The 17538-nt window shown below is 37.1% G+C and overlaps 1 protein-coding gene across 1 annotated transcript; it reads left to right on the top strand.

Annotated features, from left to right (window-relative positions):
* Positions 1-8006: 8006 nt before the first annotated feature.
* Positions 8007-10978, top strand: LOC147394047 (cell number regulator 2-like). The gene is made up of 4 exons (XM_086453909.1): positions 8007-8228; positions 8298-8369; positions 9556-9765; positions 10678-10978. Exons 1-4 carry the CDS (start codon positions 8159-8161, stop codon positions 10752-10754), a joined length of 429 nt encoding a protein of 142 aa, XP_086310035.1. The 5' UTR covers positions 8007-8158; the 3' UTR covers positions 10755-10978.
* The last annotated feature ends 6560 nt before the right edge of the window (positions 10979-17538 follow it).

Below are 17538 nucleotides of genomic sequence, written 5' to 3'. Positions count from 1 at the left end.
TGTAAGGGGGGGATACTCCGTGTGAAGTAGGCACACGGGCATACGGACTATCGGCTGAGGCGTAGCTTGTGAGAGGGTGCATATTGCATGTGTGCCCTAGAGACGAGACGGACAACGAGGGGCGTGCATAGGCGTACAACCTAGGCACTCGACGAGGAGATAGGTGATATCCACGAGATGACCCGAGAGACATAGCTGTAGCCACGGAGCAAGCTATGCAGGAAAGTGTAGCTGTAGCTGAGTAGTGTGGCAGTTGGGTAGTTATGTGGGTGGTTAGCTGTTGGAGTCTCATGCACATATCACATGTGGTGCAAACATGTGGACAGATACCTATGAGACACCTGGCAGAGGTGATCTCATGCAAGAAGGACACTTGGCAGAGGCATTCTTATGTAAAGAGGACACCTAGCAAAGGTGGTTGTATGCGAGGGGGACACCTAGCAGGGAGGTTAGGGAAGTTTCCCTAGAGAAAAACAGGTGTCAAGCTTGTGGCTCGAGGAGTTGGTTAGTTAGCCATGTGGCCTCTCCCTTGAGAGGACACATGTGAGCTGTTGTAAGCTTACTCCCTAGATTTTGGACAGGTGTCATGTGATGTCACTGAGCAATTTTGATAGAGTTGTTGTAAAAATAACCTCCATTGTCATGAGGAAGATAATGGGCTGAGTTTGTATACTCCCTTAATCTGTGCAGTAAAGAAATTGGGCTGTTGCCTTAACCTGTTGTGTGTGTGATTGTGAAAATACTGAGACTAGAGTGGTTCTAGTGCCATCACGGGTAAGAATAGTAATTAAAATAAGAAAAATTTTAACCTGTAACATTGTCCCCGTGACAATAGGCATATCCACCCGCACATACATAGAAATATGACCACTCAACCAGGTCAAAAGAGTGGTATCCAACACTCTCTCTACTCCTTTGCTTTGACATCTATCAATTTTACTGCCTCTGCCAACAACACTCTCAACTCCACCACCTCTGCTACCTTGAGATGCATATCAAGCAATGGGTTCATGCTGTGAAGTACTAACCTTAGCTTCACTCCTGGATGATGAACTACTTGCTAAAGAATCATCAAAAGGGATCATCTCCTCCATAGGTGGTGCCCGAACCTCGCGCTCATACTGTGCTCTCACAGATGGTTTACTCCCAGCCTTGCAAATAAGAACCACTTTACTCCCTCAAGTACGCACCATATACATAGACACCCGACCATTCAATAAATATTAATTGAATACCTAAACTAAATCCAACACCTGGGTCAACCCTACAATAACCAAAAATCAAGACCCAACCCAAAACCATGTCAAGAACTCAATCTTTTCCCTAACCAACCTAACCAAACCCCTAGTTCAACTTACCTTACCCCAGAACCAACTCAAACCAAAGAGATCCATTCAAAATCTTATCAACCCAATCTTGACGCATTCCAAACCCGATAAACCAATCTAAGAACTCACTTGAAACCAAAAGACCCATCTCTTCCAATGACCATACATTAACGAATTCATCCAGCTATCATTCTCCCAAAAGTCTACAAAGGCTTACCTCAACTCGACCCAACTTATACGAATACCCAATAAAAACCCACCAAAGTATTTCCCAACCCATTTTGTTCGACAATAAAAACCAATCCAAGAACCTAAAACACATTCTACAGTCGACATAACTACTTCTACTCAATTACACCTAAAATCCATTTCAACTTTGTAGCTACGTGGATTTCGTCGTCATGACGACCACGACTACTAAATATTGGAGTCGCCACCATTCAAATTGAAAAGGGGTGTGAATGGTCACCCGGTGTGTACCTATCGAAAAATTGCCATTTTTTGGCGTTAGTGACTCGCAACGGATAGGGTTGATCAAACCTAGAGGTTCGGGCAAGCGGCTCGGTTGGAGAAAAGGGAAGGTGTTAGGCAGCCCTTTCTCCCCGCCACATGGCGGTAACCTCAAATAACTCGGTCATTTTGATTTTTAAAAGAAAGTGGAAAGTGTGCCACATGGGTACATTTGTTCCCTAAGTAGGATTTAATTTTGGCTTGATCATAGGATCATCTCATCAATGGAGATGATCCTTGTAGATCCAAGCCTTGAGGTCCATTCATGCTCAACTCATTTAAAATAAAATGAAAAGAGGAGGATGATAGAAGAGGGAAGAGGAGAGGGTAGAGAAAGGAAAAGGGGGGGGGTGTGATTGCTCCCACCTTGTACTCTTGGACTTCCTCTTCTTCTTTTTCTTCTTCTTCTTCTTCTTTGAATTCTCTTCAGTCCTTGGTGAGTTGAGAGTGAAGTTATTTCTCTTAGAGTGTGTTGTGAGAGAGTAGTAAGGAGGAGTAGATAGAGTAGATTTTTTTCTTATGGAGACTTGGTGTCACCCTTTTTGGGGTGAGAGGGGAGGTATTTATAGGCGTTTGGAGGGGGTTTGGGGGTATAATGGGGTTAAAATGTGAGAGAAGGGGTAATGGTATAGGATTAGGAGTGAGGGGTGTGAAATTTAAGGTGAAACGGAGGGTAAATGTGTAATGAATGAAAATGGGTGAGGTTTAGACCCAAATGGGTTGGATCTTACCCAAATCCATTTGGGTAGAGTGTTTGGTGGGTTGACATGAGTGATGGTTGGTGGTGGAGTGGGGGTGTAAGAGAGTGGTTTAGAGAATGAGTGTTAGGTTGGTTGATGAGGTGAGGTGTGTAGATTTAGGGGAATGGGTTGTGTAAGAGGTTGTTAAGTTAGTTTTTGGGAGGAGAAAGGAGATGATGCCATGTGACAATCATGATGAGAGGGTGAGGAATGAGATTGGTTGATTGGTTGATGGGGGTTGTTTGATTAGGGAGAGAGAAATGGGTTAGTTGATTGATGATGAATGAAGTATGGGTTGAGTTGATTTTATTAGAGTGTTTTAAGGAAGATGATGGGTAGAGGTATGGGTGGTGATGTGGGGGTTGATGATGGTGATGGATTAGGGTATGGGTGGAGGTGTGGGTGGTTGATGATGTTAGAGGATGGGGATAGGTTAGGTTAGGGTAGGGTATGGGTTGAGGTGATTTTGGAGAGAGGTGAGATGGGTTGGATGGGTTGTTTAGAGCATGGTGATGGGAGTGGGTGATTGGATGAGGGAGGTGAAGGGTGGTGATGACAAGTGTCATCTTTTGATGTTGAGGGGTTGATTGGTTGATGTGAGTAAGGGTTGATGGGTTGGGTTGTGGGTTGGATAGTGAATGGGGTATGGATAGTGGTTAGAGGGCTTTTTTATGGATTGGGCTTAGGCTTATAGGGGATGTAGGTTGTTTTGGATTGGACAAGACTCATTTTGGATTGAATTTTGATAAGGTAGGTTGGTTTTAAGGTTTAAATGATGTAGGATTGATTTTTAGCTTAGGGGTGAGGTGAAAAAATTCTAAAAATGAGTTCATGGTTCGTGGGCCTTGAGTGGGTTTAAGGTGTTTGTGGATTTGGAGATGGAACGATGGAGGTTGGATGAAGGGGTAGGCATCCCAAGTCTCGCATTTTATTTTTTTTTATTTTTTTGATTTTTTGAAACTATTGATTTAATCAAAATGTCACGTGTTGGCGAACCGGGCTTTCGGGCCCGTTGGGGAATTTATCGATTCTTTGTACGTGAACGTGAAGCGACGATGTTGAACAGTTGTGGGATGGGTCACTACCTTTTTTGCGGGTCCTTGAGACCACGGGGTGGTCTTAGGGGCATTGATTTAACCGTGGTTACTACTTTTGGTGTTTTGGGCCTTAGGGGCCCGTTGGCCCCTTTTGTTGGAAAATCGGTATTTTGCATGGAGCGGGGTAGATGGGAGTGTGCCGAACCCTTTTGGTGGACCTACTAACCCATTGAAAGGTGTTAGTGGCTTGGGTTTCGGCGAAAATGTCATTTTCCGATGATTCGGGCCATTGAGGCCCGTTAGTCGAACTTATTGAATTGTTTTTGGGCCCCTTCGAGTGAGGGCCCATTCAAATCGAGGTGTCTACAAACCTGATTGCGCCTATACCCATGGAACAAGTCCCACTATTCAAAGTAGCCCTTATGTGTTCTAAGTTCAAATAAAAAGTAAAGATCGACATAGTAAGTGTCCTAAGTCAAATAAAGAACAAAGATCGACATAGCCTATGAACATGCGATAAAGGTTTCCAAAGAGCAAGAATGAAACAACAATACGTATGAAAAGGCAAAATTCTTGTTCAAAATATCATGTTCAAAAGAAAGAAGACAAGTGGGCTTGCGATATAATTTTTTCAAAAAAATGCATCTAAAAAGGAGAAGATGAACAACCTTTATTGGAGAAGAAAAACCAAAGAGCATAAAAAGCACTCCTCAAGCAATCAAAGTTCAGACTCACCATAGCTGACAGATCTACACGCTCAAACCTCACTCGATCAAGAATCAACTCGATAGCCCCAAAATCACAATAAAAATAGAAGGAAATAGGAAATAAAAACTAGAGGAAATGAAACAAAAGAGAAGAGTGAGACGTTGGCACACAAAATTTAAAATGTGATGGTCTGTAACAGTGTACGGACTAAAGGATGTATATATTTTTAATGTAGGCCTTGCTTGTTTCTTCCATAGAACCCCAAAAAATTGCATATGATATGGGGCTCACTCGTAAAAAATCATAAACAAACCTCGAAAGTACCAAAATGTTTTGTAGGTAAAAAATCTCCTCAAAAATTTGTGGAAGCCAACATGCCTGCATTTCCTCCTTCCTTAAACATTGGTAAGCATAGCCAACACACATTCGTCTTCTCTTCTACTAGGCATGAGTAATCTCTCTTTCCCCTATCCCCTCTTCCTTTTCTCTTCCACTTCTTCTTCTTTTAATAACATATGTGGTTTGGGAGCACATGACAATCATATACAACTTGATATGAAAATACTCAAAAAAAAAAAAATTATTTGATTATCAAATTCTTTGTTGTTCAATAACTCTTTGTCATAAAACCAGGTTTCCTTTCTCTGTGTCTAGGATTTTGTTTCTCTTTGTCTAACATTTGATTCTTGTAGTGGAGAACGTGCTATATCGGATCCTTTGTTCCATCAAATGTTTTGAACTTTGGAGGATGGAATGCCTTTAGAATGTTAGTTGCCATTATCATAGGCGAAAATGGTGACCTCTTAAGTTCTCCCCAATTGCACTTCAAGTCTGACACTCTGAATTCTTTCCTCGTCTATTCTTTGCAACTCCTCTACCTATTTCCTTATCATGGGATTTCGATCTTCGGAACTTCCTTATGCCTAACGAGTTAACAATACGCTCAACTTTGGTTCGCTCCACTGTAGGAGGTAGAGGTCTCTACCTGCCTTCCCCACCCCTGGGTTATTCCTCTATCTCGGTACCTTCACCCAACATTTGTGGCAACGCTTCATTTTCTCTTCTCATTGCCAAGATTTTCTTGTTTTTCCATTCAAGCCCTTGTCACATCTCTATCCTTATCTCAGTCAACAAGTGGTGCATTTCTTACATTAGGTTTTATCGATCGGGTGGAGGGTTTGCTGGTGCAGGATTTGTTGTCTTTCCAATTCCTTCACGTCTTGTTTTTACCATGTTGGTCATTTCTCCTTGTAACGATTTTCAAGGGCAATGTCAAATTGTAGATGTAAAAACTTGCACTGTCTTAAGATTTCTACTAGATGATTGACCATCTCCGGCGCCCAAATCAAAATCTTAGTACAAAAAATTATTCAAGGGTTATGCAGGAAGAATTATGTACCTTTTTCGTGCCCCTACGCTTTGTATTTATAGGGATCTCTATCCTCTAATCTTCCCTAATTTTTTTCCTTTCCATTATAGTGATTCCTCTTTATTAGGAATGTAATTGTCCCTTATTTCATATTTAATTATCCCTTTTAATTAGGAATTTCCTCTGATTCTCACGAACATGATCGAATTCCTGATTCTCAGGGATTCGATTTGGCTGAATCATTCCTCCGTTCTCTGACACATTATTCCGAGTTTCGAAGTCAAACTGCTTGGGCGTCCAACTTTCCTTCTTTTGACCTTGTCAAGAAGTGAATACTGATAGGTTGGATTCTCTTTACCTTTCAGGGATCGATGAACATGTCTCTTGAGTGCCACGTGTCTATTTGATGTTGTATGAAAAATATCTTCCACTACATACTAGGCGGCTTACTTCCCTTAAAATTGGCTAGAGCTCCCTTCTAGGATTCTACCAAACTCTTGAGCGAGATTAGATTATCATGTGTCGTGTTTGTGACTACTTCCTTCGTCTTACATAGTCTAGGTTGGACGGAAGGGTGTGCTTTGCACTTGTATACCCTTTGGACACGTGTACGACCTAGATGCCAAGTTATATTTTACCTCATACAAGTTTTTAGGGATTAATATAGTTTTTTTTTCTCGAAATTAATACATTTTTCTTGAGAATCCCATTACATCTCAACAATTCTTTAGACTATGGGCCCTTCACCTAGATTTTTTCTATGGAACAAGCTTGTCCAAAAGTGAGAGGTCATAAAGATGAGTAATGTTAAAGGCACCCTACCATGATCAAATAGTTTTGTCTTATATGAATTAAAAGTTTCTGAATGAGTTAATTTTGGTGAGGATGGTATCTATGGTGAGAAGAGATCATCGTTATAAAATATCAGCCCATTATGAAATTTCTAATCCCATCAAAAATAATTTCAAGAATCATAAATTATTCATTTTTTTTTATAAACTAATTTTCATGGGATTAGAAATTTTAGAATAGATTGATTTTTGATAAGGGTAATCTCTTTGACATAAAGATCATTCTGAAACTTTTAACCTATATAATACAAAAAAAAAATATTTGAATATGATTGGTTGTCCTTGATAATAGTTGAGAGTGTCTTTAACATTACCCTTTCTGTGGGAAGAAAATATTCTTTTTATCAGAGGATATGTATTGTTTTTTATCAGTAATTTCTAGTCAATAAGAATATCCTCCACAACGTAGGTAAACGTCAAAGTCCTCATAATAGGATTCCCGGTCTCCCAATAAAAACGTACAACTACCAGATTTAGTCCAGTCGAAATTCATACCTTTCACTTAAATTTCTAAACTGGCATGATGCCAAGTGTATTAAAGATAGAATGAGTGATTACTAAGTCAACGAAAAATTGCTGGAGAAATTTTTTTATTTTTTATTTTGAAGAATCGTGAATAAATGACTTTCCACGTGGCAAACTCAATCGATTCCTCTGCGTGATATGTGCTAGAAATTTACATTCCTTGGTATACACAACTGTATTTTTATGAAGATATATAAAGTGCAGATCGACGATTGTAACACATGTCACATCAAGGAGTCGCTTGAGTAGCCACAAGGGAGAGTCCTGGTATCATTATTAAGGCCTGGATTTTACTTGATGTTTGTACACATGGCATCATGCCGTTGGCCAATCAGCTTAGCATAGAATTTTATTGTACACATGGCATCAAATCTTATCAATAACGAGTTAAATGAACTCATTAAAAATAGATTTATCTATATAAAAGAAAAACGTCTTTTGAGATATTTTTTTCATAATTTTTTTTAGAGAGAGAAGGAGAGAGGTGTACAAGAGTTTCAAGGTCTAGTCAAGTTCGAGTAAAATTTGAGTTTTTCTTTTTCAATTATTATGGAACGACTATATTTGGATTTTGTTTATCAAATGAGCTTTCATCTTATCCCTCACAATAAATTTGAATCCTAATATTGAGATTCGATAAATATCCAATCCAATCTGATTGTGGTTATCTTAATAACTAATTCTAACACAACTTGAACAAAGGTATAAAAATCATGCAATTGTGAAGCCCTTAAAAACTTAAAACTCGTGATTTGTACAAGACGATCGAGATGACTTGGATGAGTCAACTCGGAATCAGTAAGAGGCAACTAGGCAAGCGTATTAAAGATGAGACGCGTTTGGCTGTTGAGATTTGAAGCATTATTTTTTTTTTTTTGATAAAGATTTGAAACATTATTTTTTTTTTTGATAAAGATTTGAAACATTATCCTTTTATTCTTCTTCTATTTAATTCCAACTTGACTCACATTTCTTCTCTGCAGAGTGCCACAACACTCATCGTCACATCTCTCTCTCTCTCTCTCTGAAAACTCAGAAGCCCTCGACATCAACTCCACCTACAGCACCATATCCTACAACAGGCATCCCAATGAGCTCCACAGATCAAATTCAACCTTGGTCCACTGGCCTCTGCGATTGTGTCGACGATGTTCCCAACTGTATCTATCCCTCTCTCTCTCTCTCTCTCTCTCTCTCTCTCTCTCTCTAATGTGTCAACTACTTTGCAGGTCTTATAACATGCTGTTGCCCATGCATTACTTTTGGTCAGATTGCAGAGATTCTCGATAAAGGATCAACTTGTAAGCATTGAACAAACAAATATTTATATTGCCACACCAAAAAAATTTTATTACACACCAAGCATGAATGTTGGGTGGCAGATAACCTGTCAAATCTTATAATTTCCACATCCTATTTCACGTTTTGCGAATCAATCGTGATAATCTGATGACTATCCCACGTGTTAAACTCAATCAACTACCCTGACGGGACAAGTTCGGAATCGTAGATCTGCCCTCCTTGAGATACACGGCTACACTTCCCCATTAAAAAAAGTGTATCTCAAGGGAACTTCATATCCCGAGGAATAAAAATCTACGGTTCTCGAACTTCTCAGGTCAGGTAATCGATTGAGTTTGCCACGTGGGGTAATCAGATTATCACGACTCTTTGTGAATATGAAAATATTTAAGAGAGAATTATCAAAAGTAAAAGACTAATGATTTTGTAACTCAACCTGACAGCGTCACTCAAAATCTCACAGACATGTCATGGGCAAAGAATTGTAGATACACAACTGCATATGGCAGGTTGGTTAGGTCATTTGTGTATCCCGTAGGAAAGAATCTACGGTTCTTTGCCCATGTCAGGTGGGTGAGTTTTTAAGTCACCCTGTCAGGTAGAGTTACAAAATCAGCAGTCAAAGTAAAATTAAAAAATTACCAAAACTGCACACTAATCATTTTAATTCCGAAAATGTTAAATTACTTTTTTCGAAAAGTATTTTTATTATTATCAAAAGGGTAAATTTTTTAATTGAATAGTAAAACCTTTTTTCTCTTTTATGAACCGTAAATACTTTCCCTATTTTAGTTCCAGTAAAACAATTTAAAAAGGTCTGTTTTATAAAACAGTGAATTGTTTCCCACTTTAAAGAAAATATTTTAATTTCAAAAAGGATATTTCAATTTTCAGTGCCTGTTTTGGTAAATCATCCAATATTCAATGCTTTTTGACAATAATCTTTCTATGGTCGTCAAAATTCCCCCTACTTCAAGAGTTCCATTTCCATTCAATTGTTCCATTTCTTTATTTGCTTTGGGGTTATTTGAAAGAACCATGCCTTGGATTAATTGAAGTTTCCAAATCTTTATTTAAGTGTGTTATAATAAATTTTTGCATGGTAATAGAACATTTCCTACTTTTGTGCAAATTAAAATAATATAATTATTAGTTCAAGACTAATTTTTTTATACATGGGTGTAGCCTGTGGTGTAAGCGGAGCCCTTTACGCAATAATCTGCTTTGCGGGTTGCTCTTGCATATACTCGTGGTTCTATCGATCAAAACTAAGTGGGCAATATCACTTGAAGAAGAACACGTGCGGTGATTTCGTCATTCATTGTTGTTGCGAGCAGTGTGCCTTATGTCAAGAGTATAGAGAGCTCAAAGGCCACGGATTCGACATGTCCATAGGTATTTATATATGCATTTATTATACCCACTAGGGGTTAGTTGAGATGGCAAGAGTGACTGGGTTTACTCAACAAATTATGACTTTGAATCTCTATATGCCCCTCCACCAAAAAGTGATTATTTAATGTTGTACATATGCTGGGTAGGATAGTACGTGAGGCCCGCCAAAGCAATATATATAGAGGGGGGGGGGGGGGGGTTCAAGGGACATATGTAAAAAAACAACCATTTTTCAAACTATGAGTTAGAAGTTTCAGATTAGACTGAGTTTTTGAGAGGATGATTTTCTCATTCAAGATGATTTACAAATTATTAGTAAAAATCGACAATCCAGATTCTAAATCACTTTTGATGGGGTTAGAAGGTTCAAATTAGGCTGATTTTTTGTGAGGGTGATCTTCTCGTCATAGACATCATCCTCACAAAAAAGTAGCTCAATCTGAAACTTCTAACCCATATTTTAAAACATAATTGTTTTTACTTATGTCCCTTAAACGCTCCTAATCGTATATATAGACGGAGGTGGATCATGGGATATAAGTAAAAACAATATAATAACAATCATTTTTAAAAATATGTGTTAGAAGTTTCGGATTGACTTGATTTTTTGTGAGGATGATCTTTATGATTAGAAAATCATCCTCAAAAAAATCAGCCCAATCTGAAACATCTAACCCGATCAAACGTGATTATATATACGCATGTATTATGTTTGGGGAAGCTTGAGGTTAGGTCAATCCTGAAATAATTTATTTAATTATCATTGAAATCTTATATAAAGGTTGGCTGAACTATTTTTTTTTTCCTACATTAAATTTTGATCTAGAGCCATATAATTTATTATTGCAATCTACAATCAAGATATGCATTTGTGTCGAATGGATTTTTTATATTGATGATTTAAATGTGTAGGATGGCATGCAAATATGGAAAAACAAAATCGTGGAGTGACGATGGCTCCGACTGTCCACCAAGGTATGAACAGGTAGGAGTGGCGATATAGCTCCGATTAATGTCCATGATGGTATGAGCGGTCAAGAATAAAGGATCGATTTATGTTGTTGATTGTGTAGGTACAGTATATGATGGTTACATTATATATTCCTAGGTTGGGATCTCTGATCTGTATGAGTGACATAAAATGTATTTATTTCTGAACTCGTGTGTCTGATTGAGTAATAAATATGTTGGAAATTATGTTTGGTTAGCATAATATATAAGAGTTCAACGCAAGATCGTCTCATAAGAAAATTTGTGCAAAGCATTTTGCTCTTCTAAACCTAAATATAAATTAAAGGACAGATCCATTTATAAATTAGAGTTGAATAAGAAAGTATGATTGAAAACCATGAAAAAGTATCACAACTAATGCTAGAAATTACCAATCAAGTTGAACGTTTATATATGGATCCACGAAAGAATTTTTTGTATAGTGTTAAGAGACTTGAAAAAACTTTAATTAACAAATTAACCTTGTTAATGTAGGGGTACTAAATTAGCACCAATCCGATTATAAATGTATATAACCCGATCGAATGCTTTGACCACTACTCGGACTCATATTCGGGTCATCAAACAGAGGAAAAGGTCTTGATGTTAAAGAAGAGGAACTCTCACAAGTTGTTATCAACCCATTTGTTTGTTGCTTCTCAATGTCGACCAACGTCGTTACATTGATTTTCAATTTTGTGGTATCCAAACACATGATGATCTGATGTTTCAGTGTTGTAGAGGACAAAATGTTGTAAACTTTGAAAAAAAAAAAAAAATTTGACTATAGAATTTTAATTTTAAATTTTGAGTTTAATGGAAGTGAGTAGTCATCCACCTCCAAAACCTTGGATCAGACCTAAAATAAATCGTTATACTCTATGTCTTGGACATGAGTTCCTATACATAAAATGTAGAGGACTGTGAGTTGGATTTCCAATTTGATAATGTATGTGAGCATGACGATGCCCCTTAGTAAGATTTGAAATCTTACTAAGTTAGTCATGCTAGCTTTGTCCATAAAGTAGAAAGTTTGTTTAAGTAACAAATTTTTTTAAAGGTAGTTGTAGCGAGTCATTCTTTTCCTCACAATGCTCACAGACGCCTTAGTGCTTACCACGTCAAGCATAGAAGGGTAGTTTTGTATCTAAGAATGGGTATTTTTGTAAATGAGGAATGCCATTCAATACACTTGAGTATATTTGATGAGTGAATCGCAGATTTTTGTGAGCAAACAATTTTCCGAGTTGTTGTATACAGGTGCGACACTTGAGCCTCGCCATTTCGGTAAATCTCTCTAATAAATTTTGAAAATATTTTTTTGGAAAAAAAAATATAGTTTAAAAAAAACTTTTTCTTAAAAGAAGAATATATTTAATGTTTTCAATTTAAAAGAATATTTTCATAAAGTTTTTGAAAATAATAATATATATATATATATATATATATATATATATATATATATATATATATATATATATATATATATATATATATATATATATATATATATATATAAACTATTTTTATTTAAAAAAATGAATTTGTTTACTCTTGTCGCAGGATTGCAAGTGAAGACACGTGACCAATCCTTCCAAACTTGAAGAAGACAGTCGTATATCGACATGATCAAGGATGCCTCGTCACCAACTACGCCACCATCAATTCATCCATGAGGGGGCATTTGTAGGCATCAAAATTTAAATGGGTCCACATTGTTTTCTAGATTAACAAAAGTCCCTTAAATTAAAATTGGAATCACAAGTATAATTTGGGGCTCATTGATTGGGACGAGTTTCATATGATTTGGATTTGGATTTTCGTAAATAAAATTCATGATCTAACAAATTCAAGTAATCCACATATTAAATCTTTGGCCTTACACCCAAATAAATGAGTTTAACCCAACAATAATCTATAGAATCTTTTAAATTGGATTTGGACGAATTTATTCTTTAGATTAACAAATCAAAGTTCTCTAAGTCAGGACATAATTGGAAAGTTAAATTATCTTTTAAGTCTATACATATCAAAGCCCCCCCTCATGTATAGGAGATCTGGATCACTTTCTCTCAGAAGACCATTCTAGAGAAGAAGAAGCTCTCAAGCCCTCCTATAGAAACAAAGCAAAGTTCTTCTAGAGATCCGGACTCCGATTAAAGAGAAGATCAAGCCTAAAGTCCTTCTTCGAAATTCAAGAAAACATTCTCAGTCGATAAAGCGCGAAATCCAGAGAAAAGAAAATCTACAAAAACCTTTACAGAAGATCAAACACAAACAAAACCACCATGAAAGCAACTTTCTCAGTCGATAAAGCGCGAAGCTTAAAGAGAAAAAAAGCCACATATGTCATTATTTTTATATTTAACTGTTAATCAGAGGAAAATATTGAGATTTGTACTCTCGTTTTCATCAAAATCAATAAAATTATTGGCAATCTTATTTTACAAATCTTGAGGTATATTTATAAAATTTATTGTTGACAGTATATAAGGGGCGAAAAATCATTCCTTCTCCCAACACAGACCCTTGTTGATCCCACGTTGGTAGATGACGGTCTCATTGGTATAGGGAAGTTTGAAAATAATCATCCGAGGAAGTAAGCAGCTTTTCCCATAGGGCTGTTGGCTTAGCCCTACGCTCGGGCTTTGGCTCAAGCTCGAGCTCTAGGTGAGGCTCAAACACTCATTCCTCTTGAACGAAAGTAAATTGGGATATGTCAAACCCCGGGAACCAATTGTCAACACACCCAAGGTTAGTGGATCAAGACACCTCCCAAGTGGTCCCACCACCAAAATACTAATGTCTTCTAGGCCAAAAATCGATAACACGAAGCGATTCGACGGGAGGCTTAGGGATGTAAGGGGTTTGGACCCTTTGAGAATAGGAAGCATCACTCCTAAAAGCTCATTGAAAACGAAAAAAAAAATAATGAATAATGGTAGCTAGTAGCTAATGATTAGCCCAATAAAATGTGTAACTAACAATTGTGTTATTTTTTAATTACCCATTGTGGTGTAAAAGGTGGTTGAGATGAAGAATCGGCATCTCCAAAGAACCATCAATAATAGGTCAAGACAACAACGAAGATCGCAAAACATAAATCTTTGGATGATGAGACAATTCATACTTGCTTTTGCTAAAAAAAAAACAATTCGGGAAGCCTACATGTCCAATCTCATCTCTCTCTGTTCTTCCCGTTCCCATGACGCAACATCCTGGAAAATGTTTGACAAACACGGAATGAGAATTACCATCAGAAATAACAACGAAACCAAGGATAGGAAGGGGTCAACGATCCTCATAGCGTAGTACATATACCCCTCCCCCCAACTCCTAGACTCCCTCGATGCATGGCAAAATGAGGAATGATGCACCCAATTGATGCTTGACTCAACCACTCATCATAATTGCCCGAGAAGACTAATCGCTTTCAAGGTACCTCCTCAATTACGACTCACACCTCATCATCATCAATCCTCAACCACGTCCACTCAGTAGGATTACGAGGGACACATAGCTCCCCTCAACACTCAAAAGAGATATGCTCTCGTATGATGGTCCCCTGATGTAATATAAGAGGATCAGCCTCTAAAAATTCAAATGTCGAGCTCAGATATAATCAGGATTCTGAGAAACAGTGCACGAAAGCTCATGGGGATGGGGATTCAGGATCTAGAAGTGAGATGGTAGAGGTTAAGAACATAAAAGAAAAGTAATGAACGAGCTACAAAGAAGAAAATACTCACGTCTCTTTGAAAGCACTAGTCAAGGTGAGCCTAGGCAAGCAAACCTTGATTCTTCTACGTTCTCTTAGGGTGGGTGGCTAGCTTACGGCCATGGCATAATTTGCCCTCCAAGAAGGCATTTGTGGCTAGTAAAACGAGAAATAATGGTGACTGAACAACTGTAAAAGAAAGGAGGATACAATTAGCATATAGCGGAGAAGAGAAAAAGGCAACAATCAGAAAATAACGAAAGTACAATATACCCTCGAGAAGGGCCAGAAAAACTAGGCATACATCCATTCTCCAAATTGGTACATGATGCCCTGAACTTTACAGATCATCCACCCCCCCCCCCTCAATATCATCCCAAATATGAGACTCCCTCAATCATATTGCCCAATGCACTCTATGTCATACATGGCGGTTAAGAAGGCAGTATCTGTCATAGCACGGTCCTCGGCAAAGAAGCAGATGCTCAACAAAAGGAGGACTAACTGCCTAAACATCACTGCAAATTGTGGCTGATCACGGATGATGGTCATGTAAAGGTCGCCGATAGTATACATAGATGTCAACCAAGGGGAATTAACTTGGGAACATTGTAACTTTTAAACTTACGAGTTCGTAAAAGCATAAAAGTGAATAGTGTACCGCCATGCATGTATGTTTTAGTGTACCGACATGTATGTATGTTTTCGTAGATAAAATGAACAATGTACCGAAATCGTAATTAGAACAAAATTCGTGCATGTTTTCATAAATCTCTCTATTTTTTATTATTTTTTTTAGAATATTTTTTTTGGGGTTTAAGGTTTATATAAGCTTAATCATAATTTAAACAAAGTATTATCTGAGCTAAGATTATAATATGAATGAAACCTTCATAATATTATGTTTGAAGAGTGCGTATTAATCTTTGATTAGGGGTGATAAATAATTTAAGCAATTAAGGTGTAATAAGTAAAAAAATTGCGTTGCCAATAGCATATCTCTAATTTAATATCTTCAAAAGAGACAATTTTAAAGAAACCATCAAGATCTTTTATTAATATTTGAGAAAATCACATGTTTTGAAATTGATAAAAGACCCCCCTTGACCTCGATTTCCTTTTGAAGAAATCAATAGTACCGGTTATGTTGGATATGTTTATTGGATTGAACCAACTTTTAAACCTAAACATTTTCACATGTTCAATTTACATCTCCAACACCAATTGAAACATGCCAAAAGGTTAATTAATTGGAACACTGACTATTTCCTGAGTTGTCTTGGATTTCTTATTAAATGATAAGGTAACATTCCTGTATTCTTGTTGGTCTAGTCTTTCACTCGAATCAAGTTGACACATCGTGTTCACTATTAGTCTTAACAATCGCAATTCATCACCATCTTGCCCATTTCCAATTGATGACTAGTTATTATATAAGTGTTGACTTAAAGCCCTTGTGCTCGGCCTCAGCTCCCTAAGTAGATATTTTTTTATTTTCTTAGAGAATTGCTACAGCACTCTGACTTTGCTACATCATGTTCACTATTAGTTTGAACAACCTTCTTGCGATAATCAAGGTCAAACCTTTCTAAATAATGAAAAATTAAATAGATTCTCTCATACAAGTAGTGAGTAATGTATAACACAAATGAATTACAATGTAAATACAATTACATTGACTTCTAACAAAGCTCTTCTAATTTCTCACATACATCCCTGATATTATGGTTATACATGGTACCCCTACTATTTATTGGATGTGAATAATAAAAACATAGTATTAACTAAGGCTATGTTTGATAACACTTTTGAAGTCTAGAAACAAGAAATCAGACGTAAGAAGTTTCATTCAACGTCCCCCCATGACTGGTTCAAAACTTCTGAATTTTGGTTCCGAAGTCTGAAATCTGAAATAAAACAAACGGAAATAAAACTTCTAAGGTTTGAATTTTAAAAGTGGACACTTTCATTCAAACTTCATTAAAAAAAAACTTACCAAGTCTCACTAAGAAAAAAAATCTATTTTCTCTACTCATCTCCACTACTCTCTCATATTATCTTCTAAAAAATAATTTCACTCTCATAAATCATTAAGGACCTTAGAAGATATTGAAGAAGAAGAAGAAGAAAAGAAATAGAAGCAAGGTTGAAGCTACAAGGTGGGTCAAAAGAATCGTTTTCCCCCCTCTTCTTCTCTACCATCTCCATTCCCCTCTTCTACTATCCCCTTCCTCTATTTATTTTTGTTTTAGAATGCCTCTAAGATGTGATGCTACCCTCCCTTATCTCCGGTAGATTGGACTTTGGTCCGATTGAAAGTATAAGAGTTGTAATAATTTTTAAAAATAAAATCGATTTTAATCCCTAAATCGTTTTAAGGCAATTGGAATTCAGATTTTTTTCTATCCATGAGAATGGACCCCTATCCATTAGCCAACACTTTTCGAAAGTATGTCATGTGAATGCTAAATTTCTATGTGGGCCACCTCCTTTGATGATATGTTCCCTATAATTTAAGCCAACATTAAATCCCTACTTAGGTACAAGTCACCGACATGTGGCATTTTATTTTTTTTGTAATTTTATTAAAAAATGATCGAGTTCTTTGAGGTACCGCCACTTGACGGGGAGAAAAGGGTGCCTAACATCTTCCATTTTTTCTAATCGAGCCGTTTACCCTGAATCTCAAGGTTTGATTAGTTTTTGTCCATCGTGAGTCACTACGTGCCAAAAATGTCATTTTTCAAAAAATGTGCATCGGGTGACCATTCACACCCACTTACAAAATGAATGGTGGCGACTTCAATTCTTAGTAGATGTGACCATCGTAATCACGAAATCACGTATCTATACTTACCATAATTTAATATTGTGTGATTGTCTTCAGTGCGTATGTGCATTTCAATTTGAATCATCATTGTCAGTAAGAGGAGATCTCTAGGACCTGACCTTCTTTTAGTTCGGTGAGATTTTTACCCTCAAGGATCTGAATGCCTCGACGAATTACTAAATCAGGCTGTAAAATGGATTGTCATTAGCTTTGACATTCAGATATCGTACTATCT

Source organism: Akebia trifoliata, chromosome 9 (genome assembly GCF_017979445.1).
Source record: "Akebia trifoliata isolate Shusen 1 chromosome 9, ASM1797944v1, whole genome shotgun sequence".
Taxonomy (NCBI): Eukaryota; Viridiplantae; Streptophyta; class Magnoliopsida; order Ranunculales; family Lardizabalaceae; genus Akebia; species Akebia trifoliata.
Note: the sequence above shows the minus strand (reverse complement) of the source record. Positions and strands in the feature narration are given on the sequence as shown.